This window comes from Opisthocomus hoazin, chromosome 4 (assembly GCF_030867145.1).
Source record: "Opisthocomus hoazin isolate bOpiHoa1 chromosome 4, bOpiHoa1.hap1, whole genome shotgun sequence".
Classification (NCBI taxonomy): Eukaryota; Metazoa; Chordata; class Aves; order Opisthocomiformes; family Opisthocomidae; genus Opisthocomus; species Opisthocomus hoazin.
In genome coordinates, this window is record NC_134417.1 from 24,362,956 (window position 1) to 24,385,696 (window position 22,741).

General features: G+C 44.8%; 1 protein-coding gene across 7 annotated transcripts in view; it reads left to right on the top strand.

Annotated features, from left to right (window-relative positions):
• Window positions 1-22,741, top strand: part of MECOM (MDS1 and EVI1 complex locus) — a 348,374-nt gene that overhangs the window by 311,657 nt on the left and 13,976 nt on the right. For 2 of the 7 annotated variants that reach the window (XM_075418356.1, XM_075418360.1), the window contains 6 exons: window positions 1,658-1,874; window positions 5,184-5,331; window positions 6,392-6,548; window positions 12,354-13,716; window positions 15,724-15,811; window positions 18,741-18,767. In XM_075418356.1, coding sequence (XP_075274471.1) covers window positions 1,658-1,874; window positions 5,184-5,331; window positions 6,392-6,548; window positions 12,354-13,716; window positions 15,724-15,811; window positions 18,741-18,767 — 2,000 coding nt within the window. The remainder of the gene's footprint in view (window positions 1-1,657; window positions 1,875-5,183; window positions 5,332-6,391; window positions 6,549-12,353; window positions 13,717-15,723; window positions 15,812-18,740; window positions 18,768-22,741) is intronic. The other 5 variants (XM_075418361.1, XM_075418357.1, XM_075418358.1 and 2 more) reach the window with 5 other exon arrangements.

The window sequence follows — 22,741 nt, forward strand, 5'->3', positions numbered from 1 at the left end:
TGTTCTCTCGAGGCTGTGCTGCTTCTGCAGGACAACGATGTGTGGGCCCTGATTATGGGTTATTTTTGTTGCTCAGCCAAACAACTGCTGTCCGGCCCTCTTGCAAAGAGAAAATCTCAGGTTGGTAGTGTTGCTGTCACTTGTGAGAATGTTTGAGATGTTCCTCCTTGCGCTCATTCGCCGCTCATCCAGCGCACAGATGCTGGGTCTGAAAGCCCTGCGCAGTTGCTCAGTCCTTGCCGATGGGGTGGCCTTGGCTCTGGCCCCCACCTCAAAAGCTCCTTTTGCTCTGCTACTCGGTGGGCAGCGGGTGGTGCAGCGGCGTGGGGACTGGGTGTAGGATAGCTGCTTGATGCCCTTTAGGTTGCAGTTTACACCGATGTGGACATTTTACAAATTCTCAGGGATTCGGGGACAGTACAGAGGGATTTCCCCAGGGCAGGAGGTATCAAGGGCCACACTTTCTTGTAACTGCTTGTATATTTAGAGCAGTATCTTTTGTTCTCTTAAGAAAAAGGTGAGGATTATTCATTCATTCTGATTTGTTTTTGTGTTTGGTTAGGGGTTTTTTTTTCCCATAGTGGTGACTTTGTTTAGTTATTGCTGAAGACGTACCCCTGTTCAAGCATAGCCTTCTCCATGCCTAGTCCCTACGGTCAAGTAGCTGTTGTATAAATGACACCAGAGGAGATCTCTGCAGTCACACACAGGAATATGTCCCACAGGGCTAATTCAGAAGCAGACTGAGCCAAAGTGTTGCTTGTGCGCAGCAGACAGCAGAGCCTTGTGATGCTTTCTCTGGATCAACTCAATGGTCAAGTAGCAACCAACTACAGACATTTGAGATTTCAGCCAGACTCCTCAGTGTCTTTTTGACTTAGAACCCCTGGGCATTTATATCTGCGGGGCCGGTAACACTGGAACCAGCCAAGGCATCTGGCTCCTTGTATGGACCATCAGTAGAAAATCTAGCAGATAAAAATACCATGGGATACTCTTCTCCAAATCTGCTTTTTGGGATTTTCTTCAGCTAATCTATAACTTTGCAGGAATTACTAGTTAATGGAATGCAATATTCACTCCAAAGTGACACTAGCGATCTTCTACACTCCTTTTCAATAAGAAACAAGTTGTGACCAGCTCTACAGAGTTGACAGCAAGGTCTTTGTTACCCCAGCTTCATGTCTCTGGCTTACTTTAAACAGGATTGGGTGCTAGAGAAGAACTCTAATGGAAATGAAGAGACTTTTTGAAACTCTATAAACACCCTGTTGGCTATTTGAGGTGCTGCTGTGCATGTCTATGGCTGTCTCCTTCATTCAGAAAGGCAGAGACTGGCAGCCTCCGTTGGGTATCCGCCTTAGAGCCTGTATGTCCCTGTTTAGGAGAGCATATAAACACACCGAGTTTTGTCCTAAGCCAGTGGTAGGGATCCCTATTGGGTGTCACCCAGGCAGCTCACAGGTAGTATTGCACTGTCTCATATTGTAGAATTAAAGCGTTATTATAAAACATTCTAAGGCATCCATGTCTCTTTTGAGGTTCTTCTCTTTTTCATGGAATAGCTATTTATTTAACCACACTGTCATGGAACTCCTGATGGGGCAGTAGTTAAAAATGACTGAAAACTCCTGTGCCCAACCCGTGTGTCTTCCAGAGGAGCGCCAGTATCGCTGCGAGGACTGCGACCAGCTCTTTGAGTCCAAGGCTGAGCTTGTAGACCACCAGAAGTTCCCCTGCAGCACGCCTCATTCCGCCTTCTCCATGGTGGAGGAGGACTTCCAGAAAAAGCTTGAGAATGAGAATGACCTTCGGGAAGTGCATGAAATCCAGGAGTGTAAGGAATGCGACCAAGTCTTCCCAGACTTACAAAGGTAGGAGGAGATGCTTAAAACATGACTGAATGAGGAAAATTCTGTAATGGCTTCAGTCAGATATGCAGGGCGTCAGCCAGGGCAGAATCTGGTACCTTTGTCTTCTGTGCAAACCAAAGATGAAGATGAGTGAGACTTCTGTGTCAGTTGGTGTTTTATGGTGTAGAAATCAGTGGAGTCTCAAAAAGTCAGAAATTCCTTGTAGTGAAGTCCTTAGTGGGGACCTTAAATTAAGAACTGGATCTTCTGATAATCAGATCTTTAGCTGGCATGAATTGGGCTGGTTGCAGTGAAATCAGAGGAGCGATTATATATGTAGTTCAGATCAACTAAAGTCTGGGCTCCTTATTTTTAGGTAGCAATAACTTAGAATATCTCCAAATGGTGTTCACTGATGTTGCAAACTTTATCTTTGCAAACAAGCCATGCTGGTTAGAGGCAGGTTCTAGATGTTCATATATATATGTCTATAAGTTAATATATATATAACTATACTGCCTTGAAACACTGGCATTCATCTTTTTCTTATATATGTATCTGTCTGTTTAAAGAGACAGACCCATGTGCATATGTACCAGAAATATGCATAGAATGTAAATAGAAAGTACAACTTTTATATGCTGAAGAGCATTTATGTATTTCCTGTCACTGCAATTTTTGTGGCTACTTAAAATACCATATTGCGGTGCAGATTACGGCAAATTTTGCAAATTACTGAAAGATATCAAGAGTGCACAGGAGCTTCTGCAGCACATCCCTCACAGATTCACATCTTGGTGCGTTCAGGGTGGGGAAGGTTGACCTCAGCCAGCATTTGATAGCAATACTGAGATACCTCGACAGCAAAATCCTGGGCCAGATCCTCCACTGTGACGAGGCAGTACATCTCTTAGGAGGCTGGTTTACAGCAGCAGCAGATGACCTGGCCTGGTATCTCTTGCTTTCAGATAGTCTGTAGCACAGCTCCCACATACCCACGGTGCCTTCTTTCCTCTCCATGTTGTATGGGCACAACCTAAGTGACTGTTAACTGCGCTTTTAGGGACAACAGTGCATTTATTTGCATTGCTTAGTAATCGTATGCCCCTGAAATGGTGACTTGTCAATTTAGATTACTTTGTGGGTTCATTTTTTTCATACAAATCTTTACTCGTCCATGATTCAGGACGTTGTGGTGTCTGTTGGAGGTTAGCACGGAGCTGTGCATGCCCAGGGTTAGCCCCTTTGGACAGCTGTTCCTGGATGCTTCAGGGGTGGTTCTGCAAGATGGAGCCTGCTCTTCCAAAACACAGATCATAGAATCATAGAATGGTAAAGGTTGGAAGGGACCTTACAGATCATCTACTTCCAACTGCCCTGCCATGAGCAGGGACATCTTCCACTAGACCAGATGCTCCTTGGCTCCTGTTGACGTAGTGGAGGTGGCTCGGTGTCCTGCGGCTGGGGTCTCAGATCAGTGTGTTGTGTGACCTAATCCTGAACGCCTCCGCAAAATTAATAACACCGAAATTAAAACATAATGTGTCAAACGTTTCTCCCTGCATACTAGGTCAACCCCGCTGAGTGGGAACTTGTGCAGGCACGAGGTCATATTCACCGGCTGCTGCTGAGCACTCTGCAGCTCCGTGTGTCTAATTTCAGTCTGAGCGATTTGTTCAGAAGGGCTGATGGAGGTAGATCAAGTCAAAAGGGTTGCAGCAGTGCGGGTCAGGCAGGAGTCTGGGCTGTAGCATTTTTCCACATCGTGAATTATTTGGTGTTAAAGTTCTTTTCTGCCTGTGAACCAGAGGACGATATCTAACATAAGGGAATCATTGAGGAAATGTAAATTTAGCTTAAAATATTAAATATTGAAGAGAAAGGGCAGAAAACAAAGAACGAGTCATCATAAATAGATGAGCAGTACTGTGAGAAAGAGTGAAAAATGAGAGAGAATGTGGTCATTCTCCAACTCTTGAATTATTGAAAGGCTAATACACCACAAAGACAGTTCACAGCAAAAAAGTACCAAAGTGTGCTATATCCAGATTGTATAAAATGAAGGGCCCGAACGACCCATGCTTGAGGGTGTGCGTAATTAAATGGAGAAAGAGCTGAGCAGGAAGATGGAGATGTAGGGGCCAGGACTGCCTGGTGCTGGTGGCAGATCACGTAGCCACGGCAGGCGTCTGGGAGCTGGAGTCAGAGCCGGGGACAAGAGCCTCTCTAGGTCTTACAGCAAATTTGTTTACCAGTGCATCACGGAGAGTCAATTGCTGTCAAAGTACTAGGAGGGGAAGCCAGAATGATTTTTTTCCTCTGAAGGAAAGGGTCTGAGAGGAGTAGAAGTAAAGAGCATCCGCAGGGTGAAAGCGTTTCCGTTACCTGTGACTGAGAGTGGAGGTTGCTGTTTGGGCTGCACAACCCAGATGAGACTGTAAACCTGGCAGGTTTTGTCCACTGATTTAGCAGAGATTGGTAGGAGCTTCACACGAGCAAAGATTGATCCATGTTGGCACCCCAGGCTGAAGATCCCAATTTCCAGTGGCTTTTTCTGTGAATCCATCTTTCCTGAAGCAATAGTGTGAGTTACGACCTTGTATGTGACCAAGCAATGCAGGTGTTTAAAAATACATATTTGCTACAAATGAATAATAAGACAGGAATTCAGAAAATACAGAGAAGAAAATTAATTCAAAGATGTGAAACATAAATTAGGTGGAGACTGAATACCCTACTAATAGACTGAACAAACTCCTAAGAAATGAAAGAATAAACAGCTGTGCAATTGAACGCAGTTAATAACAATCAAATATAACTTCAATCTTAGCGTACCATATTTAGAGGCTTCTTATGCTCACTCCGTCCTACTCCAGTGGAGTTATTCCTGATCTATTCCTGCCGTAAGAAAAATCAGCTTCTGTCAGGGGAGTGGAGCGATGTCAGGTAGTGGGGTCCAGGGGGTGTTTAGAGGGAAAGTCATAAGGTAGAAGTAATTCCGACTGCAGGGAGGAATCACCAGAGTGAAATACTGAGAGGTGTATGAAATAATCTCCTTCGGGAGCAATGGCAGCAGCATCTCCTGGAGCATTTGCAAGTGGCCTGGCAAAACAAGAGATGATGTGTTATTCTGGCAGGGAGGAGGAGGTTCTGCCTCCTGGCTGGGATGAACCTGGTACTCAGAGGACTGGGGTCTGTCGCGATTGGGCCTTTGGGGCTTTTAAAATTTTTCTGCTGTAATTATGTGCTCTGCTGTCTCCTCTCCCTGCAAAGTGCTGATAAACCCACGTGTGGGGGGGACTTCACTGAGCCCTGTTCCTGTTTCTGCAGCCTGGAGAAGCACATGCTGTCACACAGCGAGGAGAGGGAGTACAAGTGCGACCAGTGCCCCAAAGCTTTTAACTGGAAGTCCAACTTGATACGCCATCAAATGTCGCATGACAGCGGGAAGCACTACGAATGTGAAAACTGTGCCAAGGTACAGTGAATTTGTAGGCTGCCTGGTGCTTCTTGTGCTGCTGGAAGCACAGGAGCATGGAAGTGGGGATGCCCGGGGCTGGGATGCATGAGGGCTTAGGGCTTCTGCCGTGCTTCAGCTGGTTGCTCAAGGATTTACACTTCTACTTTATAAATATGTTATTTTTGCTACCCCTTTTCATTTGGAAATGGCTGCGGAGTCTGAGCTGAGAGCTGATGCAGGATGCTGAGCATCCCCAAGCTCAGAGCTTGATGCCTTGTGAGGACGGGTGGGGTGTAAGAGATCACTGAGGGGCAAGAAGACCCCGGGGGAATGCGCGGCAGATGGGTCCCCAGGCTGTGCGCCAGCCGTTGGGACCGGACACTTCAGGACACTGCTGCAATATTAATATAAACTGCAATATGAAAACTGAGAAAAAACAATGGGCGCCAGCCGCGCAAAGTGAGCACAACTATCTCACCTGTAGAGCATCTCCATTGCTTCCCAGCACTGGGCTTGCTCTGCAGATTGTTGGTGTAAGATGTGGCGCTCTGCAATGCTTTTTATCAGATTCCCAAAGCTTGGGCCTTTTTGCATGAGGACTTTCTTGTTTTTAAGTAGATTTGCTGCAATAATGCGAATTTTGTGCTGAGCTGACACTCATAAGATGCAACCAAGCCCTGGGTGCTGGGACTGTGTTGTGTACAGGACTTTTCACTGTCACGCACTCAGTTGCCCTTACAAAGTATTTCTATTGCAGTGGTGCTCAGAGGTTTCAAGTAGCCCCATTTTAACTCGTTTTCTATGAAGGCCCTGACCTCGGAAGCACAATTTGTCATGGCAGGGTGAAATGCATCTGCTGCAGCGGCTGCAGAGGGGTTAACAGATCCACCAAATGCTTGGCTGATCCTGGGAAACTGAGGCCCCGTCCTGCGGGTGCAGCTCCCCATGCCCATTAGCGAGGCAGTTTTTAATCTCAATTACTCCCAGCTAGCTCCAAGGTTTGAATTTTCAAAGACTCTTGTGATGACTGGCTTCTTCTGCCATCAAGTTTCTTGGTTAATCAGTACTCATTTCCTAGCAGGTTTTCACGGACCCCAGCAACCTTCAGAGGCATATTCGTTCCCAGCACGTTGGGGCTCGTGCTCACGCCTGTCCAGAGTGTGGCAAAACCTTTGCCACTTCTTCAGGCCTCAAACAGCATAAACACATCCACAGCAGTGTCAAACCTTTTATATGTAAGTCTTCAACTCGACGTCTTTGCTTGTGTGTTATTTCTTCTGTCGTAAAGCAGCGTAAGCTGGAAGCAGGAGGTTGTGTTGGGCTCCCTTTGAATTTCTCACCAGTTTCTCGGGGGCTGGGAGTTGTTAAATGAGTTCTGGGTAGTTCGTAGTCCAATGCAAAGTCTTAACGCGATTTTCCTTTTCAGACAGACACTTTACGCTGTATAAACGTACCTGTTGTTCCCGGGATATTTTTCCACGCGCAGATGCAAAGAGCAGGTGGGGAGTGAGCTTTAGGCAGATGGAGCCGTGCCAGGCGCGGTGGCTGCGGGCTCGTTGCTCTGCACCACGCCGAGCCGGCTGCTCTTCTCCCCGCTCCTCCGCACGAGCCGCAGCCGCCCATGGATCCGGCCCCGCGGCGCAGGGCAGCATTGGTGCTGGCGCAGGCGAGGAGGTGGCTGTTAATTTGGGTAATTTTTGAGTCTCTACAACACACGCCGGGACTTCTACTCGAGTTGGAAACTAAACCTCGGAGGCAGTGTGTTTCAGTCAGAGGAGCTTGCCGCTCTCCTTGAAGCTCCTTTGCTTGCCCCGAGTTGAAGTATTGAGTTGAGCTATTAGATCTCCGCCAACAGCTGCTCCAGCAATAAAACTGGCCTTGGATGTGAGCCTGACTCTGTACCGGGCTATAAATTGGATCCCCGAAGTCTCGCGGGTTGTGTTTACTGCTGAGCCATATCCCGCTAGGAGATGGGGAAGCTGGGTGCACTGTAACATTGCAGGTTGCTTTCTCTCTCTTTCACCAGGGAAGCAGAGGCAGAAAATATTTCAGAATATTGTTCTTGATAGTGCTCATCTCCACCACAGTCTTTTCAGGCACCTGCCATGGCTTGAAAGGCACCTTGTGACCACCTCCCCTACTTGCCCACTAAACTTCTTAATCTTTTGCTGCTTTTAACAAGAATTTACCAAAATATCAATGCTGCACCCGGACAAAGCGGCGGCCACACGCTAAGGTAGTTCCTCAAGAGGAGGAGCATTGGCTGCAAAGACTCATTGGTGCAAAATCTGTATACCTGTCGTAGGGTTAGATAATGCTTTTGGTGTGGGCTTCTTCAATGAGAAAATGCATAACTAGATCCTAATAATAAGTATCACTAATAATTTTTAAATGATTGCAAGTGAAGTAATTCTACTTAAAGATTATAATTAGAGAACAGTAACTTCTGGCTAGGTGGGAATCTTCAGATGCTTCTGTTGCAATGCCCTATGTCAAAGTCTGCAAGTGGCACCTTTCATAAATGAAATAATCTCTCAAATGCTCTTTGTTGCTATTTATTCTGATAAATCAAAACAGCAGCTGCTGTTCTTCAAAGGTACAGTGCAAGGGATGAAAACCAATTGAGCAACCTACAAATAACAGCCGTGTAATTGCAGAACAAGAGGGTTTGGAGACCACATGTTCAGTAGGCTTTGCTGAGCGATGGGAGGGAGTTAGGGTCACCTAAAGGAGATATCTGTTTTCCACCAGAAGGCCACACACCGTGATTTACTTGTACCAGTCTGTTTATGGCAACTGTCTCTTATTACAGTACACCGCCCAAGCTTGAGTGAAAACTCACCAACACTAAGGTAATTACTCACTGCCCTTGCAAAATCTCCAGCCTCTCCAAATAGAAACCACATGCCATAATAGACGGAACATATTCAAAATAGTACTTACAGTAATTTTTTTAATAAGCAGAAAATATGCAAACTTAACTGCTGGCTAATTTGGGGTCCAGAGACAATTGCGGTACAGAGTGTGCATAGGCAGGAGATGATTTTTTGCAATTTGGGAGCCAGATTGGAAATTTGTGTTAAACCTGGGGTCTGTAGAGCAATAAAAGCTGCAAGGAGAGAGGTTTCCCTTACAAGTTAGTTGCTTAAAATTATGGTGCTGAGATTTAAAGGGCATAATAAGGTGTAACAGGAGAAATCAAACCCAGCTTCTGTTGCTTTGATTCGTGGAAGCAATTAAAGTTGATAACCATCCCCCATCTACTGAAGTTTAAGCAAAGCTTTGCTTGGAAATAGAAGTCATGTGATGAAACAGAGGTAGATCTTACAACATGGACCTATCTGAGGAGTCCTGGCTCCTGGGAATATCCACGGAGGTCAAGGCAGCACAGTAGATTTACGCGCAGAGACTCCTCCAAAGTCACCGGGGCATTGGGTGTGAGCTTCACTGGTGCCGTGTTACACCCAGGACGGTGCCCAAGAGTAAGACTGCTCTGGGGAATAGGGGCTTCAAACCTGGCCCCAAAATTTCTTTGCCAGCCTGGTGAGCCTGTGGATTGAACAGACTGCCTGTTAAATGCAAGAGGCACAATGAGCAAGCAGCACCTCATTAAATAGTCTTGAATAACTTTTATGCTGAAAAAGGTAAAGTCCTCAGTACAACTGTTGATTGTTTGAATGAGATTACAATAATAAATATTTGCATACTTTAGTGGTATTGCCATTATTGGTTTAATTTAGTTTTAAAACTGAAATGAAAGATATTTAGTCAGATAATTAATTTGCATCTCCCTTAATAGTTTGTAAGGATATCTCTCAATAGTAAGTGTGTATTTTTGCTTTTTGCTGGGGTAGAATATTTCTCGGTTCTGTTGATTTTTGGTTATATTAAAGGAGAATAATAATTTAATAATATATTGGTGTTCTTTGAGGGAGAACTTCCCAAACTTTAGGAAGACCAAATCTGTGCCAGTATATGCCTTCTCACCCGCTTGCCGCTCTAGCCTGCCTGAGTGAAGAGTTACGTTTATACAGTCATGGGAGTAAGAAGCAGGCCCTCAACACGACGGTTGGACTGGATGATCTCAGAGGTCGTTTCCAACCTTAATGATTCTATGAACGCAACCTGGTAGAAGATCGAATGTTCACAAACTATGATTTGCTTTTAATTGTACATCAGCCTAGCCTTGTAAATGTATGCACTGGGGATATTTTTTCTGGAAAAATATATATGGTCTGATGCTCTGCAGCTATATGTTAAGCATAACTCTATCAGTGTTGGTAGAGTTAACCTGCTTTACATAAGGAGAGGAGTTGGCCCATAATATCCAAGAAGAATCTTGTGCAAACCTACAGTTATGTCACTCAAGTCACCATTTTGGGCAGTTAAATTTTGATTTCTGTGGTCCTGCTGATGGGAGCAGGGGGAGCTTTTTGGTGTAAGACCTCGACAGTAAAGGTAAGGGGCCTGATTCTGTGCCATGAAATATGAAGGTGACTTTTGTTTGTGGGAGCAGAAACCTTATGCCTGCGATTAGGCTAAAAATAGGAGAAAATAGCGACAAATAAATAACAAATAGTTCTATATTAAATAAAAAATAGTTTCCAAACAAGAAACAGAAAATACTTATCAAGAGAATATAAAGCATTTTCAAGGAACTCTCCTCTCCTCTCCTCTCCTCTCCTCTCCTCTCCTCTCCTCTCCTCTCCTCTCCTCTCCTCTCCTCTCCTCTCCTCTCCTCTCCTCTCCTCTCCTCTCCTCTCCTCTCCTCTCCTCTCCTCTCCTCTCCTCTCCTCTCCTCTCCTCTCCTCTCCTCTCCTCTCCTCTCCTCTCCTCTCCTCTCCTCTCCTCTTCCATTTTTTTGTTCCTTTTTATCTCTCTTTTTTCTTTCCTTTCTCGCCCATCCTTTTTCTTCTTTCTTTTTAATTTTGTTTCTTGTTTTCTCTCTTCTTTCTTGTCTTTGCTTGTGAATGAAGATTTCCAGCAGGAACAGTAACTGATACACAGCAACAAGCATTCTTCCTGAATTACCGCATTGCAAATTTCCTGTGCTTGGGCCCAATTCTGCCCTCTTTACCCCAGGAATTGTCCTGGGGATGTCAAAGGGACATGAACGGGGAAAAGGGCTGAATCAGGCAGGATCAGGCCCTCGAACAATAGCGGCATTGTTGCTGAGCTATGAAGCAGCCTGCTGAAGAGGTAAACAGTGAAGAGATGTCAACAAGCGGTGGAGTTTCTCAAGGGCAGAGGTTTGGAGGAGCAGGAAGGTTAGCGCGGGCCCCGGTGCGAGTGGAAGTTAGAGGACGTGATTGCAGTTCATGGGAACCAAGAGTGCAGGATGGGATACATTCAATTCAGTTTCCTTTGCAGGCTTAAAATAGAGCCATTGTAAATTATGTCAGTCTGTCTCAAATCATGAAAATGATTGTTAAAAAGGCCTCAGAATACACAATGTGTATTGTTGTGTGGCTTTGATGTGTGAAAGATGAGAGCTTATGATATAACACAAATTAAATAAAAATAAAGTGGCCACATGCTTTTTCCTGGCTGGGAAAAAAAAAAAAAAAGATTTATTACAGAGGGACAGAGGGGTAACACTGCTTACTGATAGTGCTGCTGCCTTGTTTCGAAACAAGGCTGGAGCTGATACTTTTAGAAGCAAAGTAGTGCAGGGGTACGGACAGATTTTAGCGTAATGAAGAGCACAAGACATAGAGCAGCCTTGGGACTTGCCCAGTGCCCCTGCTCATCCAAAGGATGCCAGAAGGGGGCGTAAAAAGGCACTGGGGAGCTGAGCACTATCCTCATCCAAACCACATTTCAATTTACAGACCTATAACTTGGTTGCTGCCCCGATTTGCTCCCTATGGTTTCTAGCAGCCAGAAAATCGGGGACCTGCAAAATCCCACTCACTTCAACGATGTGATTTACCCTTTATGGCATCTCATCCTGCGCCACCGGGACCACTTCCAGCCTCCTGCTACTGCGAGGGGTTGCTGGAAGCCATGCTCCAACGTGCCAAGTGTCGCAGGCTAGGTCGGGCCCGTGAGCTTGAGGTGGATCTCCTGCCCTCCGTGGCTTCAGGCTTTCTCCAAGTGCTGCTTTGTGAGGTTGAAGCCATTCTCATCCCGGAGGAGTCTGAAAGGAAATCCATAGAGCTGTTTTGAGCCTCAGACGTGCAAAGAAATACAGCTGCATTCTTAGAGGAAATTGTTGAAACATAGTGTATTTTTTCATGTGCAAGGGACAAATAAGCAATACTAAGACTAGTAAAGTTATTAAGATGTGGAATTCAGAGCTACAGCATCCCAGGCACCTGTAGGGACTGTATGCATTATACGAATGGAAATGCTTTGGACATATGAGAGTACTGGACTGAAGTCACTCAGGTTCTAGCTTGGACTTCCATGAGATTAAATTCTTAATTGTAAGTGGAAAAAAAAATGTTGTTTGCTAATCAGGTTACGCACAGAAATACTGGCTTGTCTCCTCCTTCACCTTTCTCGTATCCTTGTGATCTTGCAGACTGAAAGCTCTATGAGGCAGCTCGGTCTCTCTCCTGCCTGGTCCTGCAAATATTGATTGTAATGACTGACTTTCACGTGTGAATGGTGATAGAACTGGATGTCATGTGACGACACGAGCGCTCGCTTGCTGAGGAGCACCGTGGGTTCAGATGGTGTTACAGCACCGAGCTGCAGCTCTTGGCGGGGCTCTGGGTGCTATTGCAATATGGAACAACAGTACCAAATATGCAACACTGTGCAATGCAAAGAGCAAACGAGGAAACTTTGTGTTTTAGTACCTTAAGACCTTTTGTGGTTTGTTGGAGGGGGGTTTGGTGCTGCCTTTAGACATTTGTCTGCTTGGATGTCTTGCTTTGGAAAAGTACAATAGCTTTTAATACATGTGTGCACCCAGATGTCTCCTTCCTAACTGATATTTGGTGGGTAAAAAAGTGGTGTTATTTGTAAAGTTTTGAGGATGGGGGCAATTACCATAAAGCCTGAGATGTGTTGTTGTTGTTGTTTACATACAGGTGAGGTCTGCCATAAATCCTATACTCAGTTTTCAAACCTTTGTCGTCATAAGCGCATGCATGCTGATTGCAGAACCCAAATCAAGTGCAAAGACTGTGGACAAATGTTCAGCACTACGTCTTCCTTAAATAAACACAGGAGATTTTGTGAGGGCAAGAACCATTTTGCAGCAGGAGGATTTTTTGGCCAAGGCATTTCACTTCCTGGAAGCCCAGCTATGGATAAAACGTCCATGGTTAATATGAATCATGCAAATCCGGGCCTTGCTGACTATTTTGGAGCCAATAGGCATCCTGCTGGTCTTACCTTTCCAACAGCTCCTGGATTTTCTTTTAGCTTCCCTGGTCTGTTTCCTTCAGGCTTGTACCACAGGCCACCTTTGCTACCTACTAGTTCTCCTGTTAAAGGACTACCGAGCACAGATCAGACAAACAAATGTCAAAGTCCCCTCATGACAAATCCTCAGATACTGCCAGCCACCCAGGATATTTTGAAGGCACTAAATAAGCAACCATCAGTAGGGGAGAATAAGCCAGTGGAGCTTCAACCAGAGAGGTCCTCTGAAGAGAGGCCGCATGAGAAACTCAGTGACCAGTCAGAGAGTAGTGACCTTGACCTTGACGATGTCAGTACCCCCAGTGGCAGTGACCTGGAAACCACCTCGGGCTCTGATCTGGAAAGTGACATTGAAAGTGAGAAAGAGAAATTTAAAGAAAATGGTAAAATGTTCAAAGACAAAGTAAGCTCTCTGCAGAGCCTGGCGTCAATAAATAATAAGAAAGACCACAGCAATCATTCCATTTTCTCACCATCCTTAGAGGAGCAGACTGCGGTGTCAGGAGCGGTGAATGATTCTATAAAGGCTATTGCTTCTATTGCTGAAAAGTACTTTGGTTCAACAGGACTTGTGGGGCTGCAAGACAAAAAAGTCGGAGCCTTACCTTACCCTTCCATGTTTCCCCTCCCGTTTTTTCCAGCATTCTCTCAATCAATGTATCCATTTCCTGATAGAGACTTGAGACCGTTACCCTTGAAAGTGGAGCCCCAATCACCCAGTGAAATAAAGAAGATCCCAAAGGGAAGCTCTGAGTCTCCCTTTGACCTCACCATAAAGCGTAAGGAGGAGAAGCCACTTACTCCCATTCCCTCAAAGCCAGCAGCCCCCTCTGCAGCAAGCCAGGACCAGCCTCTAGACCTCAGCATGGGCAGCAGAAGTCGAGCCAGCGGCACAAAACAAGCCGAGCCTCGGAAAAACCACGTCTTTGGAGAAAAGAAAGGAGGTGACCTCGAGCAAAGGAAAGCTTCAGAGTCCTCCTTGCAGCACGCCAGGCCCACCCCCTTCTTTATGGATCCCATTTACAGGTAACGGACTGTCTGCTGCCTTTCGGCATCCTTCGGTACAGACAGCTACGTCTGCCAGGGCCACTGCCCGCACATGCGGGACAACCCCGTTCCCGTCCCACCATCCCTGGAAGCTTCATCCCACCACTGGGGCATGGGGTGGCCCAGGCCGCATGCTGACCTGCGCGCCCGGTCTCAAACCCGAGCTGCTCAGAGCAAACCCCAGTAAAATAGTCTGGTAGTGCTGCAATTAGCAAGTCTTCATGACTGCCCTCCTTGCAGTGAGTCATTAGTTTAACCTGATGTGCAGGAGTTGAATATATTCTCTTACTCATAAACAAATTGGCATCAGTATCAGATATTTGTATATTTGCTGTGTATTTGAAATCCCCGGTTTGCCCCAAATTCCTTGTTTTCCAAATGCCACCCGCTCTCCTTGCCTGCCTTCTGCCTTCCCTGGAAATCAGGGCGTCTCACCAGGTTGCCAGTTGTACACCACCTGTTGAGTTCCTCTTGAATTAAGTAGGAGTATCTCATAAGTGCAACAACACGCAAATTTGTCTTAAGGTGTATAAAAAGTGTGGAAAATGAGAGTCATTTCTGCTTATTTTTTGCACTGATTTGAGCAATGGGTTGATTTATCTGGGCGTTTTCATTAATGCGGTTGAAGGCACAGTGTCCCGGTGTGTGCAAAGCATAGCCAAGGGGCTAGTTAATCTGGCCTGATTTATAGAATCAATGGGACCCTTGTCCTTGGCTTCGACGGGTGCGCAAGCAGGCACTGTCAGGGAGCTGAGGTTTTAAAAACCGACGCTATAATCCCGACCCTTCGATGTTTCCCAGCAGTGCTGAGACGGATCTCGGTGGGATCTGGATTTCACTGTGTCCTGTGTACGTCAGCCTCTTTTTGCCCTTCACCTTTCTGCTCATGTATCTGTAACCAGCCAAAGTCACGCATCTAAATTAGTTTAGAGAAATATTAGCCACAAAAATATTTATCTATAATATAAATGACTGATTTTTACAGCCTCTTGTTAAAAAAAATACTACTATGTAAATGATGTTAATTTATTACTTTATCTGGAAAAGAAATGCTATGGGCAAAGTTTTTGGAGAATGCTATCACATACAGCAACAGGCATGCATGATGAAGAAACAGGATATGATGCTGTTTACTGAGATGGTTTTATTCATGCCAGATTGATATCTGTATTAGACCATAGATTTTATTTGCGTCATATTAATTTTAAATGCCTGAAGCAGTGGAAATAATGATCCGTGTTTTATGGTCCTGCATTACAAACTAATGAAATCTGTACAAATTCTGGCAGCATAGCACGAGGCCGGTTGTTATCGAGCCTTCCTTTGCCAAGAGTTACATCTACATACGAACAACAGAATCTGTCCCTTAAACTGTGCACATCAGCAACAGAAAAACCGAAAACCTCGAATTTCTGTGCTGCTGCTGAATTATCTGTGCTGCGTTTCGCTGCCTAAATGCCCACGAGTTGATGGCAGTCTTTGCTGCTGGCACATCAAAGCCCATGCGTTCCTCCAAGCCCGCCTTTCTCGCCCTGCTCGTGCACGGCCATGCGCAAGGAGAGGCTGCCAGGGTGGTGGCTGCGATGTCTCGCATGGGCAGACGAGAAGGGACCCATTGCGCAAGGCTCCTGTTGCCTTGAATTCCTCTCCTCTGAGTGGGGAACACACTCGGTTGCCATATTTGTTCATAAAAGTGCTCGGTAGTTAGTCATTGGTTCCTGTGATAGTTATTACCGGTCTTTTGAAATGGGATTATTTCCTATGTAAATGGTTTAATCTCCCTTTAATGGCGATTTGCGGCCCCCACCCGCAGTAATGAGCTGTATGCGGGAATCGAGACTTGACTGTACTTACTTCTCTTTTGCCGTTATCTCTGAGAAACCAATTACTTGATGTATAATTGACTATTTTAAACATGAGTAGCTGTATAATTATTAATACCTGAGACTGATTCATCACCAGAAAATCTAATTTTAACATTTACAGAGTAGAGAAAAGAAAGTTAACTGACCCACTGGAAGCTTTAAAAGAGAAATACTTGAGACCTTCCCCGGGATTCTTGTTTCATCCACAAGTAAGTATTTTGGGAATTTTGATGTTGTAAACAAGCTTGTTGATGCTTCAAAGCAGGTGCAGAGAAATGAATGCAGTCTTAGTCATTTTTGGATTTCCTAAAACACACGGTTTTTGCTGTACCATTGTGGTGGGAAAGCATTGTTCTGAGCTTCTTGATGTTTTGCAGATGAAACAACATGTTTTGATTATAAAGGAAGCCAGATTCAAACTACATGTATGTTTTAGAACTGTGTTCCTCCAAAACCATAGCGTAGCTACCAACACTTGCAGTTACCCGTGTCTTCTTCAGCACTCGCCCATGCTCCAGGCCGTTGTGGTGGAGCCAGTATTGACTACAAGGAGTCATTGTAGAGTCAAAATCAGGCCAGCAAAGCTGGGCATCCCAGTTGTCAATATTTAAGGAGTCCCAGAAAGGAGATAAAACCTTCCACCCAATGCTTTGCAGTCTCATAATGCAAATTCCCCGTCTCTTTTGATATCCGTTGTGGGCTGTAGCGTGTGCAGTGACGTTGTAGCATCCCTGCCCCCCCATGCCTGAAGACATGCTGTGTGACAGGGCTGCTGTCTTGTTTGTAGGCCAGAATCCTGCTGCTCATTTGCTGGATAACAAAAATGTAGGAAGGTGTCCCTAAAAAGGTGTAATAACTCCAATGTGTATGTAGTGTAGAAAGAGTGCCTGTATGCAAACTATATGTTGCTTTTCTTCAACAGCACCACACCCTCATTTTGTCTTCCTTCTCCTTGCTTAAGGAGATTTTGCTAAAAATTTGGGTTAAACCTTGTGCCTGAAATAGAACGCTCTGTGGTATTTGCAAATTTGAACACCTTGCTGATTACGCGCTGTTTCGTCCTAATAATTACACCCCATACGGGTCTTGTATTTTAAGTGCACAACCAGGAGCTGCTGTCTCTGGTTCAGCTTCCTCTGACTTCTGGGCAAGACATGCCAATAAGCTGCCACAACTTGCTTTTCTATTCTTTTTTCAGTGAAGGCAACAGTTGTTATGTGCTAAGTTGTGTGGATTACATTCTGAAATATGGGACTTGTGGAGAACTGGAAAGAGCAGCTGAAGGCCTACATGGGTGCAGATGCACAACCATAATGCTGTTGCATGGGTGGAGAGCCCAGAAAAACACCCTGTTTCAGTTCCAATGCCTGTAGGAAGTGAAGGGTCTATTCAGTATTAAAATTACCAAGATTTTATGTAAAGGATTTAGTAGCAGCTCGACACCTCTTGCTGAGTTACCTCATTTGCCCAGGTTGCAAAGCAACACGGAAAAATTCCCATTTCTTAGCAGATAGTATTAATGCACAAATATGCAAACAGCAGCTCAGTCCTCTGTGTGTCCCCTGGTGTAAAACTGGGCTGATTCCTCTCCACTGAGTTAGAGCAGGTAAGGGGCTGTAAATTAATAGTAAATTGTTTAAATGAGGACATTTTTGGTACTTTATCGACGAAAGAAACAGTATTATTTTGCTTAGTGCTAGCTAGCTTTTCAGAAGGTGAAGGTCGTTTAGCGAGGTTGGATCAAGGAGCTCTGAAGGTTTTGCCGCGGGTTGGTCGGGTGGCGGTGGTGGGTAGCGTGGTTGGCGGGTGGGAAGGGAGGCCGTTGGGGTAAAATGCACAGTTAGAAGTTTGGCTGTGGTGGACAGGGAATGGTAGGGGTTGGAAGGAACCTCTGTGGGAAGGAGCTGGGTACTCTTCTACGTCGTGTTGTGCGACTCTGAGGCAGTGGAAGGAGGAGGGTCAGTGGGAGTTAGGTGAGGATGCTGTAGGTGTGCCGGTGAAATGGAGACACTGAGCATTTTGCCACTAGCGGGCAGGTTGTTGGGACTTCACCCTTCATGTTTTTTCACAGAGAGTTGGTTAAATCAATTGTTGGTGCCCAAGAAAGGTCCCAGGGTTGTCACCAGGCCCGTCAGCGTGAGGTGTTAGATGCCACCTCCCTGTGGTGCTGCTGGCCGAGGAGAGGCAGAGCCAGCACCCTCTGGCAGCGGGGAGGGCTGGTCCTGCACCCACACTGCTCAACACATGCATGGGAGCGCACAAATTATACTGTTTTGCCCATTCCTCCACATTTCTTACTGTGCAACAGAAAAAAGGAAAATCCATGGTAAGGACTGGCTCTCGTTTGATCACCTACCCAGCTGCTAGGGATAACATCTTTAGCTTGGTGGGAAGTGGGATGCAAAGGTCATGAGTGTAACATGCACTCTTAATACATCGTAAAAAAAAGCCTAAACCACCATCACATGTCTGTCAAAAGAGTAAACGCCAAAATCTGCTTTCTTGCCGACTTTAATGGAAAGGAGTCTCCTATTCGCAAAGGCAGAATTTGGCGCGGTGTTTATAGAGGACTGGGGAACAGCTCGCAGAAAAGCTGTTTTGCCTTTATAGTCCTGTTCGCCCCTTTGAAAGCACAGGTGTGGATTGCACTGCAAGTTTTCATTTTCTGCTGGCGGGATCTGTCTGTGTAAATTAGGAACAAAATCATTGTTTGTGTTCTACAAGTTTGTGTTTCTGTAGGTGAATTTATTTCTGAAACTTGCCATCTTACGAAGCAAGAATTTTTTTTTTTTTTCCACTGGGTAATACGACAGCTAACAGATGGATCTTTAAAATCCGTTTCTGAAGTAGAGATTAAAGACATAAACCCTGCAGTCCTTACCCTGTCTCTTCCTGGGCAAAATTACTCCCAGTGGCAGTGGCCCGAAAGCAATTAAAATTAGATCATTTAATGGTATTTCACAACAATTTGCCATTATAAGAATTGTATTTTTAGGGAGAAAATAACCTGATGCAACAAATCATTCAGAAGAACATTTTAATTAGTATCTTTAAATAAAATCTTAATTAGTAGATTGATTGCAGTGAGGGTTCCAATGCAGGAATAATGTGTTGTTTTTGTTTCAATTTTGCTCCCAGTTCCAATTGCCTGATCAAAGAATTTGGGTAAGTTCATTGCTTATATTTTTGATTTAATCATTGTGAGATAAATTGCATAAGAAAAATATATTATGAAAGGTAACTTACCACTCGATTACAGAGCATGCCACGCTTTCCTACAGAGTGTTGTAGCTGTAGCAGATAAATATCATCCTATGTCAAATTTGCTTTATTTTTACCTACCTGATCCTGCCGGTTTTATTTGGTGAAGGCAATGGGAGCTTTACCTGAGTGAAGGTTTCAAAATGCCGTCGTTGTTTAAACTGCAGTTGTTCCAAGCCATTTCCTTCAGAGATTGCAGTGAAATTTCCAGGCTGAAATCTTGTTAGATTGCAATAGATATAAATATTTAATCTGCGTTCGAGACATTAAAATACAGAGCCTCAGAGGACTTCAGGTTTCTGTCTTGCATTGACTTCAGTGGGAGTTAGTCACCTTAGTAGCTTTGAAGTTTTGAGCTGAATTGCTCATCGTTGTACTTAAAGCACAAATAAAAACCCCATTTATTTGCCACGTTTGGGTCAACTTTGTCCCGTGCGTATATTTACGTCGTCCCCCTTATGCGAACAGGAATTGTGCTTTTAGGATAAATTTGAGCTTGCTCTTCTATTTTTATAAAACGTTATTTTTAATACATCTAAATTGTGCAGGAATAAAAAAGAGCCACAGCAACTGCTTTTCCAGATGCAACTCAAATAACACCGTGTTTTGCTCTGGCATTACTGGCTCCTCAGCTGCAGCACTGAACCCATTAATACTTGTCCCAGATTTTTCCCAACCTTCGGGCTTCGGAGGGGAGAGCTGGAGCCAGCCAGCTGCGGCCACGTCCTGACTCACTCTCGCTCATCACTCGCAGTGCGACGTGGACTAATTTCACAAGACGAAGCCTCTGTGCATCTCTGGCCAGGGCTGGTGCAGGAGCCCTCCCCGGGGCTGCCCCTGCAGATGGGAACTTAACCCTGCTCTCCTCCCTGTGTCTTCACGGCACGCGTCGAAAGCAGCGATGGACCTTTGCTTTGCCTACACACAGCTTTTAATCCCATCTTCTTTCTGTAAAGCCGTGGTTTATGCAGCTGCAAAAGATGCGGTAGGATCCTGAGGTGAGAGGAGCTAAGCAGGCACCGAAGGACTCCTGCGAGCACCCATAGACGCTGAATGAGCTCAACAGATAGGAGGTAGGGTTAGATGCCAGACTTGGAGAGAACAAGAGGTGGTTCCCAAGCACTTTCTTTACCACAGGGGGAGTTCAGTGTAGCACATGAAGGGGCTGTGGTAGGATTTGTGATTTGGCCCCGGCGCCCTGAATCCTCTGCTCTCTGAAAAGTGGCTCTGGGCATGTTTGGGAAGTCGAAAAGCCTCGTGCGGTCTGTTTCTTCTGTCTGCTTTCCTTGACATTGGCTTGGTCCTCAAATTTCCATCATCCTGCTTTTTTTGTGAGCATATGTCTCCTGGCCATGCTAGTGCAGAAACAGGTATTTAAAACATGAAGTGCCTGGAGCAGGATGCTGATTCACGGACGAATCTTCATCTTGAGAGATTTGAATATGCCACAAGAGCCTGTCTATCTCAGTTCACAGTTGCGTGTGCCACAAATTTCAAGTTAATTTCAGATTGTTTTTCATTGTTTGGCAGGAACCCTACAGTGCAAATCAACGGGCAACATCTTCTCTTGAATGGGTCACAATTTGTTTAGTCTGTAGACTCTTTCATCCCCTTCTGGTGCCATCAAGAGAAGGTGTCTATAAAGAGGTTCTGTAATTATAGTCAGACTTAATTTGCAGTAGCTTTGTGGAGAATCATTGTTAATAATTCAGATAATTTTACAGATAAATGAAGTTTGGTGAGTGCATTAACAAAGCTTTGATTTTCCTGGGCTCATTTTAGGACGTGATCAATGCTGATAGAGCAGCTAAATCCCCACCAACTGCATTATTAGAAACAGAGGTATTCTGGAACTACACTGCAGATCAGCAGGAGTTTCTCGCTGCTGCTTCATAAAGCTCAGCTACGTGTGATAGGTTGCTTGAACGTGAATATAGCTCAGCCAGGTTCCGTGGCTGGATGTCCAAATACACATGGTTTCAAGACAACAAATTCATGACTCGTGGTTTTTAGAGAAAGCATCATAACTTGAACTGGGGAGGAAGAAATCCTGAGCTTTAGTAGTTGGGTTTTCAAGATTTCTCTAAATAACCCTAATAAAAATAGAAAGCAAACATTTGAACATTTTTTTTCCCATGAGTCACGGCCATAAAGTCAGTTGTTTTTGTGATAATAGCAATGAAGGAGTCGCGTTTGTGAAACATGAGGTCATGTAGTTCATGACATTGTCTGCTAGATTGTTTCATATCATCAGGTTGTTCTTAAAAAGCAGCAACAACAAACCTTGGCTTTATTTATGCCACTTTTTCTTCCGCTGGTTAATAAATTTTAAGACAAATATTCAAGGCCCCTGCTGATGATATCTGGCCCGTTGAAATGTTTATAAATACTTGTTTTAGCCGATTATGGTAATGTCTGCATTTTTGAGTCGGAGCTGGGGAATTGCGACTGCAGATTAGTTTGCGTCAGTAGGAGGTTAATAGCCTCTCAGGGAGCGGGAGGGAGGTGCGGGAAGGCTGCTTCCTTTTCCAGACATCTGGACGCAGATAGAATCAACAACTCTTCTATATGTAAATCAAAAGTTACTGCTCTATATAAAATACTGTCATTCACTGATCTCAGATTAGGAGCAGACATGACTTGTCCATAAGGCAATAGCTGTATGTAAAAGATGTAACAGGATCTTCTCGCTCTCCTGCTTGCTTGGAGGACGTTCTCCCTGGACAGGACATGGCAATTATATTAATCCTATCCTTGGGGTCCCCATGCTCCATTCAGGGAGCACCTCAGTCGCTGGGCACTCGGTTGGGGTACAGACCCATCCTGAAAGCACTACCCGGCATCTTGAGCTGCACCTCTGCCTCCCTGGCAGTCCTCAGGGACCATACCCAGAGAGACGAGGTGGCTGTGAGCACTCACCTAACCTTCCAGGACGGATGCTATCGTTAACAGCTTGCTCCAGGAGTTTGGTGGATTGCTGGCCAGTAGCATCTCCATGGTCAGCTCCTGTGGAGGCAAGTCGTGCTTTACCATCAGCAGTAATGGTGTTTTGGAGGAGGAAGAGGTGCTACGGTTGTGTTTCAGCTTGAAGAGGGAGTTTTATTGTGGAAGAGGGAAAGTCATCCCCTGGGTTAGTAATTAGTCAAAAAAACAAACCAAACCAAAACAAACCCTTGGAAAAAAAGAGTAAGAATAAATTAATGATTCTTAAACTCATTGAAGATTATCAGTGAGTCTGCCTAGGTGTGTCACTGGAATAGGAACTGTGGCATACGGCTGTAAGTGACATAGGAAGAAGGGTGACCAGGCAAAGAGGAGAGTTTACAGCTGTTTGTTGAGAATAGCTAAAACCAAAGCTGACTGTGAAGGTTTTGCAGAAGATTCACAGAAAGCTGAGTCGCTGGGAATTAAAATAACAGTAAAACTCGATGTCAGTAAGTACCCAGGTAATACCAAGGGGAAAGTGTGACTCGTAACTCATGTCATTCAGGAAAAAGATCTTGGAAGTCAATAGTTTTATGAAAATATCATCCAGGTGCTTAGCAGAAAGGAATTGAAAACATCATTATGTTATACTGCCTTCGGGTCTTTAATACAGCTGAAGTTGCTCTCAAAAAGGACATAGTAGAATTAGAAAAGACGCAGAAAAGGGCAACAATGACTATGAGAGGTAGGGAACAGCTTCCTCACAAAAAGGGACTAAGTAGATTTTGATTTTTTCAACTAGGAAAAGAAATGCCTGAGGGAGCTGTGCCCCAGCTCTATGAGACCATGAATGGTGAGCAGAACCTGAATGAGAGATGGTTATTCATTAGTTTTTATAATACATAACAAAAAAAAAAAAAGAGGGGCACCCAGCTGAATTATCAGGCAAAAGG